At 31.9% G+C, this 19,495-nt stretch overlaps 5 protein-coding genes across 5 annotated transcripts; 2 read left to right on the top strand and 3 right to left on the bottom strand.

The window, feature by feature from the left end:
• Positions 1–260: 260 nt before the first annotated feature.
• On the bottom strand, positions 261–2,709 carry EAE97_008048 (uncharacterized protein). The gene is made up of 5 exons (XM_038878562.1): positions 2,682–2,709; positions 1,705–2,622; positions 1,268–1,639; positions 797–1,198; positions 261–568 (listed from the first exon to the last, which is right to left on the bottom strand). Exons 2-5 carry the CDS (start codon positions 1,904–1,906, stop codon positions 381–383), a joined length of 1,164 nt encoding a protein of 387 aa, XP_038730812.1. The 5' UTR covers positions 1,907–2,622; positions 2,682–2,709; the 3' UTR covers positions 261–380.
• A 1,292-nt stretch (positions 2,710–4,001) lies between these two features.
• Positions 4,002–4,731, bottom strand: EAE97_008047 (uncharacterized protein; the record flags this gene model as incomplete). Its single annotated transcript, XM_038878561.1, has 2 exons — positions 4,002–4,534; positions 4,635–4,731. 2 exons carry the CDS (start codon positions 4,729–4,731, stop codon positions 4,002–4,004), a joined length of 630 nt encoding a protein of 209 aa, XP_038730811.1.
• An 8,456-nt stretch (positions 4,732–13,187) lies between these two features.
• Positions 13,188–14,402, bottom strand: EAE97_008046 (uncharacterized protein; the record flags this gene model as incomplete). Its single annotated transcript, XM_038878560.1, has 2 exons — positions 13,188–14,158; positions 14,249–14,402. 2 exons carry the CDS (start codon positions 14,400–14,402, stop codon positions 13,188–13,190), a joined length of 1,125 nt encoding a protein of 374 aa, XP_038730810.1.
• A 434-nt stretch (positions 14,403–14,836) lies between these two features.
• On the top strand, positions 14,837–15,898 carry EAE97_008045 (uncharacterized protein; the record flags this gene model as incomplete). Its single annotated transcript, XM_038878559.1, has 3 exons — positions 14,837–14,879; positions 14,956–15,093; positions 15,153–15,898. The coding sequence occupies 3 exons, from the start codon at positions 14,837–14,839 to the stop codon at positions 15,896–15,898; spliced, it is 927 nt and encodes a 308-aa protein (XP_038730809.1).
• A 675-nt stretch (positions 15,899–16,573) lies between these two features.
• On the top strand, positions 16,574–18,394 carry EAE97_008044 (uncharacterized protein; the record flags this gene model as incomplete). The annotated part of the gene is made up of 3 exons (XM_038878558.1): positions 16,574–16,952; positions 17,054–17,149; positions 17,520–18,394. The coding sequence occupies 3 exons, from the start codon at positions 16,574–16,576 to the stop codon at positions 18,392–18,394; spliced, it is 1,350 nt and encodes a 449-aa protein (XP_038730808.1).
• Between the last annotated feature and the right edge of the window lie 1,101 nt (positions 18,395–19,495).

The raw sequence follows: 19,495 nt of genomic DNA, 5'->3' as shown, positions 1-19,495 counted from the left end.
ACGATTAGAGGATGATGCAACTTTTACTCTGTACTCTATTACAATTTCTTTCGTTTAAGCCATGTTTTTGGTATCTTGATAAATGACTGGTCGGTTTATAGTCTTTAAGCACTGCATTGCGTCGCGTAGTTAGAAGTATGATAAGATATAATTATTCATAAACATTGGGGTTTTCACTTGTGATGTATTTGATACCTGTTGTGAATTTGATTGATGAATGACTCGTGTTTGATCTGAGTTTAATGATGTTGTCCATCAGCAGCATGCCTTTCACTAAAATCTCAAGTCTTGCAATTAATCAGTTTCTAGATATATGAATAATACTAAAATTAATTTTCAAATTCATCACCGCCGTCATATCTATCCATCTATCCATCTATCTATTTCCCCATCGTAGAACAATTCCTGGGATACTGAATGGCTCTCTTAATCATGCTCTTCAGGGTATCACCGTTGACGCGATTGACGTAGTTGATCTTGCGCAGGCCGGGCGGCATCAGCGCTTCTTGGTAGGCGTGGATGTTGCCGTAGGAGGGGGAGCCGTAGGATGTGTCGACGTCGATGTAGACTAGAGGGGGAGGTGGGTTAGTGGGTGTCAAGATAGAGGTTTCGAAACGTGATTTGTAGATGCTATAGAATTTGTGCATCCATCGCGTATTATGATGGATGTCCACTCTCTGGGGATTGACGCAAAACATTTTCTTCGTCTATCGAATGCGATGTGATAGAGGAGAGAGAATTGGAAAATTGGGGGAAGAGGAATGATTGTCAGGAGGAAAGATCAAAATTAACTCACAGCTAGTAGAATTCTGCACAATCGATTCATCAACCATAATCGCCGCAGCAGTCTCATCCCAGAATGGAAATTCCGTGCCATAATGTCCCCATACCAATTCCGAGTACGGATTATTGACTTCCTTGATCTCGTCCAAGAAATCCTGTGTGCTCATAACCTGATTCGCGACATTTCCTGCGAAGGTGATTTTGGGGAAGTTGGCTGTGAATGCGATTTTGGCGGCTTCGGGATCGACCATCAAGTTGATGTCGGAGCTGAGATCGGCTTGGAGCACGCTGCCGGTTACTTGGAGTAGGTTGTCGTCTATGTAACCGCCCATTATGATAAGTTCTTTGGCGAGGGAGGCGAAGTTGTCGTCGGAGCGGACGGCGAGAGCGATGTTGGTCATGGAGCCGCCGGCGTCTAGGTGGGGTGTTAGTTTTCGAGTGAAGGTTAAACTTACGAGAAGATAAGCAGAATTCATAAACTTACATATGGAAACTTGTCCTGGATATCTATGCACCATCTCAATCATAAATGCACTCGCACTCTGACTTTTCTTCAATCCATTAATTGAATGGTTACTTGGCATTCCCTCTACGAAAGCTCCCTCGACAACTCTGAAAGGGTTGTCTCCTGATGTGGGATCACTTCCTTCTGCTTCCGCTGTAGCATTATACGGAGCAAATACACCCTCCCAAGGAAGTTTACCATGAACCGCCTCCCATGCTTGGAATCTCGTGGCGGTATTGATAAGCGGGAATGTAGAGCCCGGAACTACGGGGATACAGCTAGTCAGGTTACCGACAGAGAGGGTAGCTAGTGCATGTAGTGCGACCTGGTGTTGCCATGTATCTGCGGTACCTGAAAGGGAGGAAATCGTCAGCTGAAAGGTAGCTATAATTCTGAGAAGGTGAGGAGATACGCACAAGATGTTAGACCCAATACTTCCCATCCGGCATCGAGAGCGATGAGGAATGGAATGAAGCCCGTCGAACTCCAATCATTGTCCATAATAACATATTTGGTTGCATTATTGGTAGCATAACTAGATCCATATCCCAGCGCACTAGAACCGCATACCAAACTTCCCAAGCCCAAAAGGCCGGAGACGATGCGTGAACTTATCATCTTGTCTTCCGCGTAACACAGGGAAATACTCAAGATGGAACGAAAATGAAAAGGTGAAGAAAATCTCGAGAATACTCGTCACGAGATATATATATGAAGTTAAATGACCTACCCACCCTAATCACTCAATCTCATATCTAGCTCCACGGACGTCACCGAAAATTCTTTTTTCGTACCCACCGCTCCTCGTGGGAATCGAGAGAGATCGTCAGGAAACAGGACAAATGCAGTTACCTAAACGATATTGTATCTATTGCTGGGCCCCACATAGGTATTGATTGCACCGACTCTATGAAGTAATCAGAGACTTGTTAAGGTTATCGTTGTGGAAAGATGAGGGCTGGAAATGCCGCGATTTTACCGGGTGTGTGATACGGATTGGAGATTGGAGATTGATAGATGAAGTGAGGGGAGATCCTAGTTTGTTTGTGATGCGAAGGAGAAAATTGGTGGATGTCTTTCGTATCTTTGGAGATGACTGATTGATTGTGATTAGAATTTTTGAGAGGGATGAGATGGAAGTTGAGTTATTTTTCTCGTGATTATGCGACGCGTTGGTGCTGTGCGGGGAAGATCACAAAATACGTTTCCAGATTCAAATCGGAATCGTACTTTCCTGCTTTGAAGATCACAGTCCGGGCCACGGGGTACAGTAGTTTTATCGGTAGTGAGTGTATTCAGGAAAGATCGATAGATGTGATCAATTTGACCGCTTCCTTTTGATGTGTTAAACTAAACGCCCTCTGGTGAACTTTCATTGGAGGATTGCATTTACATGAAATCTGAACTCAACGATAGCACAGACAAACTGCCTTGATCAGAGCATTCAACGCTGTTCGTTTTGTTTGCCTTTGCATTCTCCAATTCTGCCATTCTGCTTCAATTATGCACGTTTGTCCAAGTCGAGAGAAAGTCGTTCGTGATTTTCGTGTCTTTGCCTGAATTGATTCTGCATACTATAGGGCTTCTTTGCGCGCTATAAAACAATTGATCGACGACATATCTCCAACGAGACTGTCTCGCTGCTGTCGCTTCTTTGCTTTTTCACACAGACATCTATGTGTCTTACTGCCTTTAAACCTTCAGACAGATATTATGACGTAAAAACAATGCGTTGAGAAGATTATGAATGGAGGTGCGAGCTTTCTTGTGGAAAGTCAACCTAATTCACGAGGAAAAGACTACCACTTTCCGGCGTAAAGACTGAAAGTTCATCAAAAAAGGGATATTGGTACCAAAGCCAGTGTCCAAGCATAATTTGAGGAAATAGTCGTCATCGAACTATGCCAAACTTCACAGCTAGTTGATGGACGACTGGAAGATGCGAGGTCACCTAGTCGGAGATTCAATGTGGGGTTGTCAGGCCCTTGTTCTTTCGCGCGCTAAACACCCCTGAAGATGAAACGAGAGTCACATGTCATTCAACAGTGCTGGAAAGAACTGATGATTTGATGGATTTCATGAATGCTTGTTGAAGATTGGTTTCACTTGAATCTGGAGTCTGCAAAAGAGGACAGTCATCTTTGAATTTTTGGGATTCTAAAACTTATAACTATATAAGACTTTTTTTCCACTGAGCTTAAGATAAAGTCTCTAGAATTCCTCCATTCTGATGAATTGAGGCGATAATTTGGATTTCATGCTACATTGCTCAAGGTTATAGCAGGTTTGCACAGATCAGATAGATACCTACTTCTTGTAGCAGTTAGAGACGGATTTATCACGAATTTTAATTCACATTGAAGATATTGAGAATACTTTTCCTTGAGTAATATTGAAATCGATTGAATTACCCAATTTCGTTTTCATACAGTGTTGGGAGAGTGTCCCACATCTCCTTAGTGACCTTTAAATCAAAAACATGAAGGATTTCATCTGCCAGCCTTATTCCAGCTTCCTCGCCATTTTCTCTGCTCCGGATGGCTAAGATCTCCTTGGCGTATGCCAAGATTGAGCTTCATCCGGGAAATACAACAATCCCGCCATTAAAGCATGGTGAGAACCTTTGGTTTTCCCATACTTGCTATTCAAAAGTGGCCACTTATCTTCGCTGCTTGACAGCAACCATTGACATAGGCGTGATTGACGAAAACTATCATAAAGTGGAGTGTTTCCCAATTGCAGAGGGCTCCCAGGTCAAGAATTGAATCTTGAGTTGCTGTGCGGCGAGAAGGAACCACTCATCCGCACTCACACTGAAGGGCTTAGGAACATGATGAATCAACCTATGCGTTACATCTTCTCGACTGGTCAAGGTCTGGTAGTCTTTCCATCGATCATCCAAATTCTTTTCCTTCGATCCTGAAAAATCTCCATACACAGCGCGCGATAGAAAAGGGGTTTCAATACACCGACTATCACGGCCAACACGACGGAAACCTGGGCCGATCCAGGTTTCAACCAGCCCGATAAAACATGGTTCATAGAAGGTGCAACCTTCCCCTTTACCAAATTTAACAAGTCTCTGCCACAGCTTTCCTTGGAAGAGGCTCCAGCAGGCTCGACATGTAAGGGCAAGACAGATGATGGTAGATAACTCATCTCGCTCCAATAGTGTATCGAAGAGCATGTTTATAATGTCGAGTGGAAACCCCTCGAATTCGCTTTTTTTTGTTGGGACAACATTGTCTAGCAGGTAACCATGTTAGCTTTCGATTCAATTAAGCACTTCTTTATATGAAATGATAATGGCAAATAGTAGTTGTCACAGAGAGTAGGATTTACTTACTGGTAATCGCAACCAATTCAGTTCCACGCGATTTAGACACAGTATCTTGAATCTGCTTCTTGGGCTTGCGGCGGTCTTTATGAATCTGTCGGGACATCGATCATGTGATCAAAGAGGGCACTGTATTAGCTAGCGTCGCGCTAGCGCTACCCTATATAAAGTACTAGCTTCCTATAGATAATAATGATCAAGAATGAATATAACCATAATAGACTAAAGTAATTTACACTTATATTAATCAAATTGATATCAATACTAATTAATAATATTATAAATTAAAGTCTTAGATTCTATTATAAAGTATTAGATATTTTATATAATATTTAGAATTAATAGAAATTTTGAAGAAATTATAAAGAAAATATTATTATATTTAGTATAATATGTTATCTTTTATTATAGTATTAAAGAATATATTTCAAATAATTATATTGGAAAAATATATTCAAAAAGATTAGTTTTGTTAAGTATAATAAATCAATCTTGTGTTTATTATGTATTCATTTTTGTATTGTATATTATATTAGGTAAAACAATAATCTTTATTATTATATACTTATAAAAACACTCTTTATATATATTTATATTTATAACAAACCTTCAAAATATTTATATATATATATTCTATTATATCAAATAATGATAACATTGTAATTCCTATTAAGAGTATTATTAATAAGAATATATATATAAAGAAAGAAAAGAAAGAATATAAAGAATAATTAGATATAATTAAGGAATAACAAAATAATAATGAATCTATTGTATTTGATATTAAGATGTTTATTATCTATATTAAATTCAAGTGTAAATAATACAATTATAAGAATATCAATAATAATAAGCTAATAGAGATTTTTTATAATGATTTCAAAATATTCATAATTATTCAATTTGTAAAAATCCATTAAATTGATATACAAAAATTATATATAATATTATATATATAAGAAGTGTATATATCAAAAATATATGTAAAGGTATCTATAATCTTATATGAATAATCCTGTAAATCTATTATTAATATATAAACAAAAGAATAAATTTAAAAAGTTTTAAAAGATTCTAATATCAAAAAACCCAAATTCAAATCCGGAATTGTTTGTAATTTCATTAAAAACAATTTCAAATATAAGGAGGAAAACGATAATAATAATAATATGTATAGTAGAGAAGGGGATTCTAATAATAATGGAGATAATGATGATAATATTAGTTATAAAGGCAATAGATTATTATGGGATAAGAAATCAAAGTATTTCAATATACAATTTTTTGTCAATTTATCAAAATTCTATATCAACAAGAAGAAATATAATAGAGATAATAATAATTTCGATTTCAAACTTTCGATATTCTATGAAATTATATGATGTATAAAGATATTAATAAATATATAATATAAAACATTCTTTATTATATTTAAAGATAATATATTTGAATTCTTTTATATCAATTATAAATCACTACTATTTATCTTTAAAGAATTATATATTTATATATAAAATAATTTTGAGGGAAATAAATATTAATGTAATATATTATCTAAATGGAATAATATTATTCTCAAATTAATTAAAAAGGAGAATAAAAATAAATCACTTAATAAATATTTTATTATTATAATCAAGCAATTATATATACTATAATATCGATTTGATTCTATTATACAATAGATGTTTTATCTATATAATAAGTTTATATTTATATATAAGAATATAGAGATATATAATCTAACTTGTTTTGATTTCAAAAAAGAAGTATTTGATTTGATTAATTAATTATAATAATTTATTAATATATAGGAAAAATTATATAAAAATAAGGAAGATATAGTATTATTTATTAATAAAAGATTTTATAATAATAATAATAATAATCGAAATGATTTTAGAGATTCTAGAAATAGTAATTTTAGAATAATAATTTTAGAAACAATTTTTATAATAAGTTATAATATTCTAATTTCTTAAATTAATATAATCAATATTGAATATATAAGAAAAAAGGATATCAATTTATAAAGTATTCTAAAAAGAAATAAAACAAATAAAAATGTGAATATAAAAAGAAGATTAAGAGTGATAATAATAATATATTTAATAAATATTATAATCAATAAATAATCAAATATAAGAAAGAAGTTATTAATGTAGAATTTAATTTAGAAATCGAAATAGATCTATTTTTTATAGATCTTAATATTGAAGATAATATAAACAAAGTATTTTTTGTAAACTTTAAGTCTATTAATAATTAGGAAGTATTTAATTAATTATCAATTAATATAATACTATATATAATAACTAGGAATTTAATTAAAATTATTTTATTAATAGAGAATATAATAAATATCTTTTATACAAACTATATAAATAAGGAATTCTATAATATATATATAAATATAATATATACAGAAAAGTCTATAATTGAAATCAAATAATATTATACATAAAAGCAAATCTGCTTAATTACATATAATCTACAAATAATAGATATTATAAATATATACTTTGAAAAGGGAATTATAATATCAATAGAATTATTCTATATTATTATATTATTTGAAAATATTGATTTCTATATTGTGAATATCAATATTTCATTTTTATTGAGCCTTAAGAATATAGATTATTTTAAAGTATTTTATAATAATATTATTAATTAGTTTATTATACTAAACAATTAATACTCTATTATTAGAAAATATAATTATACATTTTTAATATAAAAAGTGAATATAAATCAATTTATTTAAAAGTTAATCTACTAGAATAATTGTTATTTAACTATTATTAAACTACAATATTTATATTAATAATTCAATTACCTATTAGCACAATACTTTCATCAAATATTATAACAAATAGACTATAACAAGAATAATAATATTATTAAATATTTCATTAAATATTATAAATATTATCAAATATATAGCAAATTATCAGAATGTTTCAGATTCATTTTATTAAAGGATATTGAATTTAATTATACTATATACATCAATATTATATACATTATAAGCAAATCAATTCTGTATATTATTAATAAGATAATATATTATTAAATAATTTGATTTCTTAATAATATATCCACTAAATATATATTTGATATACTTAGGGAATACTAAATTAATATATATATTGGGTTACCAAATTATATTATTTACAATACAGAAAAGAATTTTATAAATAAAGAGTTTGTCCAAAATACTAAATTTATATCAATTACTATCAAAAGCATACTAATTGAAATATACAATTCTATAAATATTATAAAGAGATATTATTACTCTTTACACCATATATATAAGATTGTAATTAAAAAGCTTGAGAATAACAATCTGACTAAAATAATAATTTTATAAATAATAATAAAAGCTATAAATAATATAATAGAACCAAATAGACTTATTCCTATACTATTAGTTTATAGAATATATTCTAAATTGAGTAATATTAACCCATCAACTATAATAATTATTTAATATATAAAAACTATAAAGAAAACTATAGTAAAAGTATATTATATTTATATTAAGAAATAGATTACAAAGATATTAAAATTAAGAAATAGATTATCTATAATATTAATTTTTACTCTGCTTTTGAATTCTAAGATTTTAATATAAAAAAAAAGCAAAGAAGATAATATATTAAATAAATAAACTAAATTATACTTTCTAATTAAAATAGATAAAGAGATATAGAAGATAAAGCTTTTTAATAAATTAATTAAATTCCGTTTTATATTTATATAACTTTTTTATATAAAATCAGAAGAAATTAAAGAAAATAATAGAAATACAAATAATAATAATAATGATACTATAGTAATTAATATATCACAAATAAAGATATTACAATCTCAAATATTATTACTAATAATATAATCAAATATATAATTACATTAATATATAAAAAGTAATTTAATTAATATAATCAATATAATAAATATTGATATTAATTAATTACAATTGATTATATTCTTATAAGAAAATATATCTATAAAATATATAGAATCCCAATATAAGGAAATTAATAAATTAATAAAAAATGAAATCTTTAAAATTATTTTAAAAGTTAGTATATTATTTAGAACAAGATTATTCAAATTACAATTTATTAATAAAATAAAAAATAAAAATATTAATAAAATATAAACCAAATTACAATTAATAATTTAAGTATATCAAAATAAAAATAAAACTATTATTTTAATATAATTACTAATTATTCAATATATCAATTAATATATTGTTCTTATATTTGTTACTAGTTTATAAATATTAAATAAATATATTCAAATCTATTTATAAGATATTATATAGATATATATCTAATTAATTATAATATTAAATAAATCGATTTATATAAAAATATTGAAAAAGATTAGATTCAAAAATGAATATATTCTAACGTAGTTTAACACCGAGTGGCTCATATCACCAAGTAGCCCACTTTCATCTCAATTTATATCTTTTTCTTTCAACATATATTTTATTAATAATCTATAATAAATTCGAATAATCAAAAAGCTTATATACTCCTTATTATTGAAATTATTTATAAAGATAAAAAACTAAATATTCAAAAAACTATTATATTCTATAATATTCTTTATATAATTTTTTAATATAAAATGAAAGATTTATTTTTTTATATAGAAATTCGAACTAATAATTATAAAATTATAGAATTAGAAAAAAAAGTAATTATTTAATATATATTTAATATAAATTCAAGAGGATTTTTATTTAAATTAAAGAATATAGAAGATATAGTAAATTATATTCTTAAATTGAGGAATACGAAATGTATTGGAAAGCTTTGGGTATATTAATTTGTAAAATATTAAATTGAATTAAAGATATGTTTTAATTATATTTATAATTTTCAAAGAGCTTTCTATAAAGATTCTAAGCTTATTAAAAAATAGTTTCAATTAATTATGAATATATAAGCGAAATATAGCATTTTGGATAGCAATTTCTTAATTTCAATAAAACAACACTTTATAAAGGGATTATATATATAACAATAATGTTTCTTAGTATTAAGAGATATGTGAAGTAAAAGTAGTTTACTTAGGCAATCACGGAATAGGCTATAGCAATAATATATGGAAATGCTAAAAATGAACACTATTCTCTTATTTCTAATGGTTTAGGGGACGGTTCATCTCTTTAATTCGTTTACTAAAACCAGTCTTCCTGTAGAAGGACTTATTAAATCTACTATCTAATAAATGAACAAATTCCTGAAAATGATTAGAATGAATTGATACTATTTCAATAAATATAGATTAAGATTGAAAAGAGGTAAAATGAATGTTACATTAAATAAATATAAAAACATAACTCAATAGTTGTTAAGATATTATTAAAGCGAATAATATTATATATCTAAATTTACTACTATATTCAAATCATTTAACTTAATCATTTAATATTAATTTTTTGATAATCTGAAATATTTATATGGTATTCAAATTGATAAATTTATTAAGATATATTATAATTATATTTTGAAGATTAAATTCTTTATAGTTTTCAAAACTGTATATTAAGAATCAATTACCTTTCAGAATAAAAACAGGATTTCAAGGAATAGATTTAATTCTATTTAATTCTAAAGCTATATTCTCAAAATTAGATATTCGAATTTGTATATCTACCCCTTCTTTTTTTAATTTAAATCAATAAATCTCTCAAACTTTTTATAATCTAATTAAAACTCTTTTTCAATTAATATTAATTAAATCTCGAATAATTTATTATTAATTAAGCTTTTTTATTTATATTCGAAATTAATTAGCTTTAGTTAAGGGTATAAAAAGATTAGCTTAAAAAATATATTTTTAAATATAAAAATTATACATTCAAACAGCAAATAAAGTATTAAGCAAATATTAATACACAAAAAAACTTAATTATATTAAGGAAAAATGCTTATTAAATAAAAGACTCTTAATATATATCTCAATAAAAAATTAATATTTAGATTTAAATAAGATAATATCAAAAAAAAAGGAATTCTAATAAAAAAGCATTTTCTAATCAATATTATGTAAATATGGAAAATAGGATATAATATAAGAATCTATCAAAATAATATAATAGATCCTAGATTATTAGATTTTTAATAATTTCAATCAATTGATTCAATTATTGTTGAATAATATAAGTTTGAAAGTGTAAATTGAGGTGAAAGTGGGCCACTCGGTGATATGGGCCACTCGGTGTTAAACTACGTTATATATTATTAAATTCTTATATAATATTCCTAAAGTAAAAAACCATTAGTTTGAAATTTATTATAATTATTATAAAAATAAACTAAATATAACATAATCTATATATAATTCCTATTTATTCTATTCTAATAATAATATTAATATTATAGAATTTCAAATAAATAATATTCTTATAATTACAAATAAAAGATTTGTACATTTAAAATAAGAATAATTAAATAAAGCTTATTTTATAGCTAAAAACAAAGAATAACTCACTAAGAATCATTCACTTAAATTCAATAATGATTTAATTACTTTCAAAGATAATAAAATCTATTTAAATTAAAAAAAACAATATAATAATATTAGAATAATGATATTAGAAAACATTGATATATATAATATAAAAGGAAAAGTTCGAAAAAATATTATTTTAAAAAATCAATATATCATTTAATATATAAAAGGAATATATATTATAATTATATATTAATTAGAGATATTATATCATTTCTTTATTATTATTCAAATAATCAATCCAAAAGAGGAAAATATAATTAAACTTAATAAGATTATTAATAGCAAATGAATAATCTAATGAAAGAATTTATATTTATATCTCTAAATATGGATTTTATTCAATTAATTATATTTATAGATATATCCTTCACCAATAATACTAATTTATTATCACAAATTGATTATATTATATATCTAATAAATAAATATAATAATACTAATATTATTTATTAAATATTAATTAAATACAAAAAAATCACTAGGAATATACTAGCTTTTAAGTTATATATATTAATTCTAGACTTTAATATCAAAACAATTATTAAAAGTATTATTAATACTATTCTCAAATCTAAAAAGCTAATATTACTTATATTCTATATAAACTCAAAGTTATTATATAATCTATTAATTAAATTCAGTATAAATACAGAAAAGCGATTTCTAATCAATATTATAGTTTTAAAATAATAATACAAGAATAGAGAGATTATAGAAATTAAATGAATTGATAGAAAATCGAACTCTATAAACGCTATAATCAAAAATAACATATATCAAATATTAAAAAACTTAATTGATATTAACAAAATAGTTATTAAGAAAATATATTAAATAAAAAAAGAATATTATATTTAAAGGAATGAATTATAAACTAAAGCATATAATCATATTCATTTTTAGAAAATTATTAATATCAGAATATTGATTATATAATCAAAGAAAATATTATATTAACTAATATCGCATTAGCACTACCCTATATAAAGTACTAGTTTCCCATAAATAATAATAATTAAGAATAAATACAACTATAATAGACTAAAGTACTTTACACTTATATCAACCAAGTTGATACCAACAGAATCATTTTGCGTTCTGAGTATTTCTCCATCGTTTTCTATCGTTTTTCGAAGAGTATCTGCAATTACCGTAAAGAGTAAATATATGTTGCGAAGTGTAAATTTTGCTCTTGTTGAAGAAGTCTAGGAAGTTGATGTGGATTTTGAAGAACGTTGAGTGGGGTTTGAGATCTTTAAGTAGTTTTTGATTGAGGTCAATGCCGTATCGAATGCTCAGTACGGCGTATCTAATACTTTTAATCACGTTGAATTTATGGATAGTAGTGAGACGATTCACTTTATCGAGGTTTGTACAGCCGTGTTGCTGCTGTGAGTTTTGTGCCTGGGGACTTGCGTATAAATAACCACGTAATAGTCGGTCGCTTGAGAGCTGACTATTAGGTTGAGTGGAATTTATCACCGTCGCTCGTGAGTGATCATGTGTTTCAGTTGGTGGTATCTTGAGACTCATAACAATGAAAATGGGCTTATTAGACCTGCTACGCTCTTTACATCTCACAGTTGCAAATTCTTTTCGAATCTAGAGTGCATTAATGGAGATCGATCAAGTGGATTCGAGAAACTAGTGTGCTTGAAAGGACTGGAAATTCAAGCGAAATATCATTAATTGTGAACCAGCAGATTGATGAGTTAGAATCTCACGTTTACTTGTATTTCTGCTGAAACTACGATTCATTGCTAATTCCTATCTCGAATTCTCTCAATTAGAACTAGTTGCTTTGAATCTTTGAGCATTCCTAGCCGCACCGACCTCCAAAAGATAGTCTGAAAAGTTCATTCCTTTCCTCAGATCAGATAAATGTCTCCGGTAGAACTAACCTTCGAATACAAAGCCCGGAGGATGGTATATCACCACCTCAAAGATCGAAAAGCTTTTCTCCCATACATCCCAACCATACACTCTAAGTTCGCATCTTCTTAGCCACAACCCAGCTTATTCATTACTTGGATGGACCTCAACTCCGTTAGCAAGAAGAAGAAAGTACTGTTCCCAATCTTGCTTTGAAGCTTGAAGTATTGCCTCCCAAAAACACATACGCCTAGTTGTGTTGAGCACATTACCACTTGAACCATGATCTTGAATCCGTGTGCTAACGTACTTCCCCATAAAATGCCAAAGACCAGTCTTTTGCATTCCTGTAACTCTTGCATACTGGTCTTTCACCGCAAGATTGGTCATTCTCAAGTTTTCTCGAATTTGATCTTGATCGGGTGTTTGACCGAGCATCGATTGTCCTGGCAATATGTTTCCGGTCGAAGTCACTCCCGGGTATGGTATTCCGTGTAGCCATGGTCTTATCTCCGAAGGCGAAGCCATATTGACTAAACGAATTGGAAGTCCCGTCGATGTGAATGTACTCATTGTTAGTCCAATCATTGAGATTCCGGGCATTACGACGGGTAAATATTGCATGAGATTGCTACCGACTGTGGATAAATCTGGAACGGCTTCTTCAACATGTTTGACAAATTGGCGAACTGCTGCAAGATACCAATCGGTCCCCATTCCAAATGGATTTGGCAAGATAGCTTCTCCGACTGTGCGTCCTTGTCTTGATATAATGCTGCAATAATCTTTTGTTCGCTGGATTAGATCACACTCTGCGGGAGTGCCGGCTTCATCTCCATAGACAGAGCAAAGAAGAAACTGGTCGAGCTTTTTTGAGAATCGGTACTCTGGAACCAAAGAATCGTGTAGAAGTTTTGCGAGCGTATGTGGAAAATCTATCTGGCTAAATGGGTATGGTGGTTTTGAAATGAGTGATACTCCTTCTGGGTGAAGTGAGCGGAAGAATCGATAGTAAGCACGACCTGTAATGGCGATACAGACTGCTGTACATTTATCACGACTGTCAAGAAGTAATTCGATGATTTGGAAGATGATTTCGGCGGGGATCCGTGGATCTGCAGATACACGGGTCAGTGATAAGTCTAGTATTGGACTGCAGTAGTACGTTGATCTGATCATCTCATTCAAAAAAGGCAGTAGCTTACTTTCGATCTGTTGTAATTGCTGGTCCTCAATTTGGCTAAACCATTTCTCAACGCGGGACTGAACCTTGGGGTGTGCTGTTGATACGATATCATATTCCCACTGGTTCTCTGGAGTACTGCCTAGCTCAACCTCCTTTCCATTTGAAGAGGACATGGTCTCAATTTCCAATGTTGTATTACTATTTTAAGTGGTTGATGTTGAGTATAGCTGGTACAGGGCTGAAGAGATGAAGCAGGACGCAGAGATAACCATTATTTTGCCTACTTCCTAACCCTTTCTGGGTACAATTGAATGAAAGGCTTACACTATTGGCATTGAAAGCCTTGTCATTCCAAAAAGAAATTTCATCTTTGATTTAACATTCACTTCGAGAAACTGAATACATCTATGAGCCTCCTGGGATTATCTCGGCAATGAGGGGAGAACTCTTTGGGCCGAGGCCACCCGAGAACATTTTTCGGTTTGCTTGTACAGCAATGTGATCAGGACTATAAAGCCACCAACTTTGTTACTGATGGTAGATGCATTGATGCTTACCAACGCTATTTTCTAGCTTGATACCAATTATTCAAAACATACAGTTAATAATGATGAATACTACTGTCTCGCGCTTGAAACGGAAGCGAACAGGTAAAGTCCTTGAATTCCTTGGAGTTGTAACTTTTGTTTCTTTCCATTGTCAATAAAACTAATTTATTTCATTTAGATGCAAGATACAAAGCTCAAATTGTTCAATTCTATACCTTGACTTATCCGGACTTTCGCCAGAGAAAAAAGTCAAGGCTATCAAGTGAGCAATTGGAAAACAATCTTGTTTCGGGAGAAGCAGCTGTTGACGAAGAGGGTAAGATAAAATCAAACGTAGGCTGCTGAAACATTACTAATGCGAGTTACTCAACACAGGATCGAGTAATGGTTCAACAGTTACAGCGAAAACCCAGATACAAGAATGTGCGACAACAGAACTATCTATCGTTGAAGGCGCACCTACCGAAATCATCAACAGGATATTGAACACTTTTCTTGAACAAGAATTCCCTGATATCTTCTCAGCCCTTTGTTTCGGCTTGACTTCCCGCAGAAACTGGGCAATACTTCGTAACCTGGACCATACAAGCTATTTCAAAGAACATATGGACCAGATTCCCAGTATTATCGATTTCAAATACGACCAAATCCCATTGTTCAATCCGTATTGCGAGCAAGCTGAGTCAAACTCTGTCGATGACGAAAGTAATAGGAATGAATACACTTTCAAACACGTTAGTTTTAACCGTTGCTGGCCCCGTTTCTTGAAAGGACCGGTAATTGTCAGGAGTAGTCTTAATCCTTCTCAACGCCAGCAACTCATCTTATCAAAGGAGTGGATGGGCCCCAAATATCGTCCTCCAACTTCTTTGCTCATCCCTTCTTATCTATCCTGTGCTGTATATGGAGAATTGAATGAAGAAAGTATCGAAGAAGAGATTCTTGAGGATAGATTATATCATTTCATAATGTATCAAGCAATGAAGGTCAATATCCCAAGCCCCTTTGGACTGGGTGATGTATGGGAGGCTGTAGATATGACGAGAGTTAGTTACCAGAACAGACCCGGTTCTACTATGCATCTATTCACAGTATTAGGGCAAGAGACTGCAGAAGGTTGATAGTTGGCTGGATGGCAATTAGCATGGAATACAAGATTACCAACTACCTTTAACATCATCCGTCGATTTCTACTATCAGGTGCATTTGCACTGCGTTTTACACACTCATAGTCTCGTGAAGTATCTTATCGAATCCAGCTGATACTTTTACACACTAAAGTAGACCTCTGACTTGTGAGACTTACATGTAATCTTTCTCTTGCTGTCAAATCAGTGATACCATAAAGTGCTTTCCTAATTTTATGGAGTAAACATGACGTGACCTAATTTATTGGCCTGGCTGGCTTTACAAATTACAATAAATCAATAATATGTTCTATAAAATAAGAGACCAATCAAAAATCATTTTAGTATCTATTCCTGTTGATTAGATCACGTTTAGACGTCAATGTAGAGATTTGAATAAACCAATGAGAGCAGATTAAGCGAGTATTCTATGAAATCACCACTAACCATTCACAGTTGGAACATTCTAATATCTGCAAGGAATCTTGTTTTTGAAATAAGTCGGCTCTTGAATCATTTAACGCACTCGCAGGTTCCCCGCCGCCAAAATCCTACCCTCCAACACACCACAAAGGGCTCTCTGTCCTTTCCTTCAACATCTCTTACATCCACCTTCGATACACGCAAAGAGCAAATACCTGCAGCACAAATACAATCTCAACAATCAAGATGCCTCCTAGGCGTCCCCCAACTCCCAAGTCAAAGCAGCCTCAGTTTTTGGAGCCAAATAAACTCAGGTCAGACACCTATATCTTGCAAACTTTGGCACCGACCATAGTCAGCACCCCAGCACCCAATATCCCAACAACTATTACCACAACATATAACACCGGCCGACCTCTTCGCCCCGCTTCTGAAAGAGGTAATGGCGCTGCAACTGCCAGCCAAGTGCCTTTTGAAGTTCGAGACAGACTTACTGCGAACCCCAATCAGTTCGAAGGAGCTGAGGTCCACCGCCAGCATTTGATGCACCCTCGGGAGATTGCAGTGGAAATGACCGTTGACAAGGTTAGAAAGGCTCCTAGCGCTAGCCCAAGCCAACTTAAGTGTATGTGACTGCTGCTCTTCTGTTCTCTTTTTTCTTCTCCTCCTGTCTTTTTTATTTGAACGCGGATTTACGTTGACTAAAGATTTGCTAATATCTCACAGCTAAGAAGAGATCTGCAGAAGACACAAAGGCGGAGAAAGATGGAAGAAGCTCTCAACCTGCTCGTAAGAGGAGATATAATACTGCTAAGAGAAGAGGTAAGACTTTATCATTTCATAACTGTTGCTCTGTTTCAATTTTGGGTTTTCCTTGTCAACTGCCCAAACACTTCCGCTATCTATACTGCTATCTTTTCACAAGATCCTACGGCAGTTCTCCAGTTTTAAGCATCAGAGCACAGAGCGCATCGTATGTGCCTGGTCTACGGTAATTACTTTAATCAGGAAACATAGTGCCGTCTATTCATGTACATGTTCTGTTCTCACTCCGATATCATGTGCTGAGCCTTCTCAATTATCACTGCGTCAAAATCTGATCAATCTTTCATCTCAACCTTTCAGCATCAACTTATCTCACAGTTAATTTCCAACAAAAACGAGCTTCAGCTAACAACCTCCCCATTCCTAGCCGTCAAATTTGATTTCCCCACCGAAATCACCCGTCTCATCCTCCGATGTCTCATTTCCGAGCATCAAACTTTCGAAAGCGACTTATGCACCGCCGTCTGCTTCGGCCTAACCTGCCGTACCCACTGGGCCATCTTCCGCTCAATCTTCAGTGGCAAGATTCCCCTGCTCGTTCAATCCCCCAATACATTTAATCAGAGAAAAGCCTACGTCCCCTACCGACTCGGAGATCTCTTGGTCAAGTGGATGCTCCCGACATACCGTCCTTTGCCCTGCCAATTATTGGATGGCAAATTGGCAATCTCTGACACCGCGTCCATCAGTGTATATGTCAGTTTTGCCGCATATCCCCATGCAGGAGGCGAGAAAGATCAAAGGCTCACAGAAAGAATGGCCCAATATCGACGTAACTGTTTCATGGAATTCTACTGCATCTACCAGAATATCCGTCATGATCGCTATATCATTCCTCGCGGTCTCAACTGGTTTATCCCGAATCCATACCGAATGGGCGAGGAATGGTATCCTGCCACCATTCGATTTCTCAAACACACTATCTTTCGCTGGAAGTCCGATTGCCACATGGATCGCGAATATCATTGGCTTAATGATAAAGAAGAGTATACTCGCCACTACCAAGTCTGGTCGATTTACAAGACCTGGATGATAAGAGATTGGGTCGAGGCGCAACCGGAAGCAATGGCATACAAGCGATCGCGTGGCTTGGGTGAAGATAAGAAGAAAGTCGGTATGAGAGATGGGTTTGAGATGTTGAAGTTGGTGGATGTGCAGACGAAGGAACATAAGCTTAGGGTCAAGCAGATTGTTGACGTGATGCTGAGGTTTCTTGAGGGTCGTCCATCTCACGATTGTTAGTGAGTAATGAGGGGAATTTATGTTGCCAGTCCGCTCTGTCGGGGCTGTGATATTTTTGCAGTATCATTGCTGCTTCGAATACTTTCACTTCTTTTCCGAGCAATTGTTGCCAAAGTGATAACTACTCTTCCATGGGTAACGTCAACTTTGGCATCATGCATCGCTTTTTACCTGGCGGATTAAGCAATCACTTGTTGGCAAAGCTGGGGATCGTGGATACGGATATGACATGGACATGTCGTTGTCTTCAGATTCCCAACAATAGCGTTTGGTTGTTTAGACCGTCTTATTTTAGTTTAGGTTATGAATGATGAATCTCCTCTCTACTCATCTCATTGAGTTTCTGATGTGTAGTCGTGGCTGTACGTGATAACGTTTGAGACAAGTGAGTACAGTGTAGACAATAGTATTTCCCGTATTTCGTATACGGGTTAGTTTAGTGGTACGTATCGAGTTTTTTCGAAATACATACATATATGGTATAGAATTCAATACCACTAAAAGTATTCAATATCATTTAGTTATTTAATATTATTAGTAATATACTGAAATACTGGAATCTAATATAAAATATATATTCCTATCTAAATTAAACTAGAAATAAGGGATTCCTATTCAATTTGAAATAAGGAATAGAATTTTATTATTTAATTTGAATAGGAATATATATTTTATATTGGATTCCAGTATTTCAGTATATTAATAGTATTCTCTAGATATATAAATATATACAAAAGTGGTATAGCCTTCTTTCTATATATACTAGCTGTAATATCAATATACTAATACGCGCTACAGTTTCACTATAGTATACTATTGCCTACACTGAGTGAGTAGGTAATGTTTCCATCAATGCTGGACTAGTAATGCCACCTCGCATCTTGTATAATTGTTGGATTGATATGCTTTAAAAGTTACGAGAAACTGTGATATTTTATAACATACATTCTCTATACAGTGACTATACAACTCTATAGCATACATGAAGAAGACCATATTTGCGACTCACTGAGTTTTAACACATACTATGAGCGAGATCTACACCGAGCTTGAAATCCAAAATGCTGATTCATCTCTAGCATAATCAGTCAAATAACATGG

Source organism: Botrytis byssoidea (assembly GCF_014898295.1).
Source record: "Botrytis byssoidea strain MUCL 94 chromosome Unknown BBYS_016, whole genome shotgun sequence".
Classification (NCBI taxonomy): domain Eukaryota; kingdom Fungi; phylum Ascomycota; class Leotiomycetes; order Helotiales; family Sclerotiniaceae; genus Botrytis; species Botrytis byssoidea.
This window is presented reverse-complemented; position numbering and strand designations above follow the sequence as displayed.

Excerpts from the sequence above, each read along its gene's own strand:
- EAE97_008048 (XM_038878562.1), bottom strand. The coding sequence starts at position 1,906 with ATGATAAGTTCACGCATCGTCTCCGGCCTTTTGGGCTTGGGAAGTTTG. Across the intron at positions 1,640-1,704 it reads AGTATTGGGTCTAACATCTT|GTACCGCAGATACATGGCAA; the intron begins GTGCGTATCTCC and ends CCTCCCTTTCAG. Across the intron at positions 1,199-1,267 it reads TCCAGGACAAGTTTCCATAT|ACGCCGGCGGCTCCATGACC; the intron begins GTAAGTTTATGA and ends CACCCCACCTAG.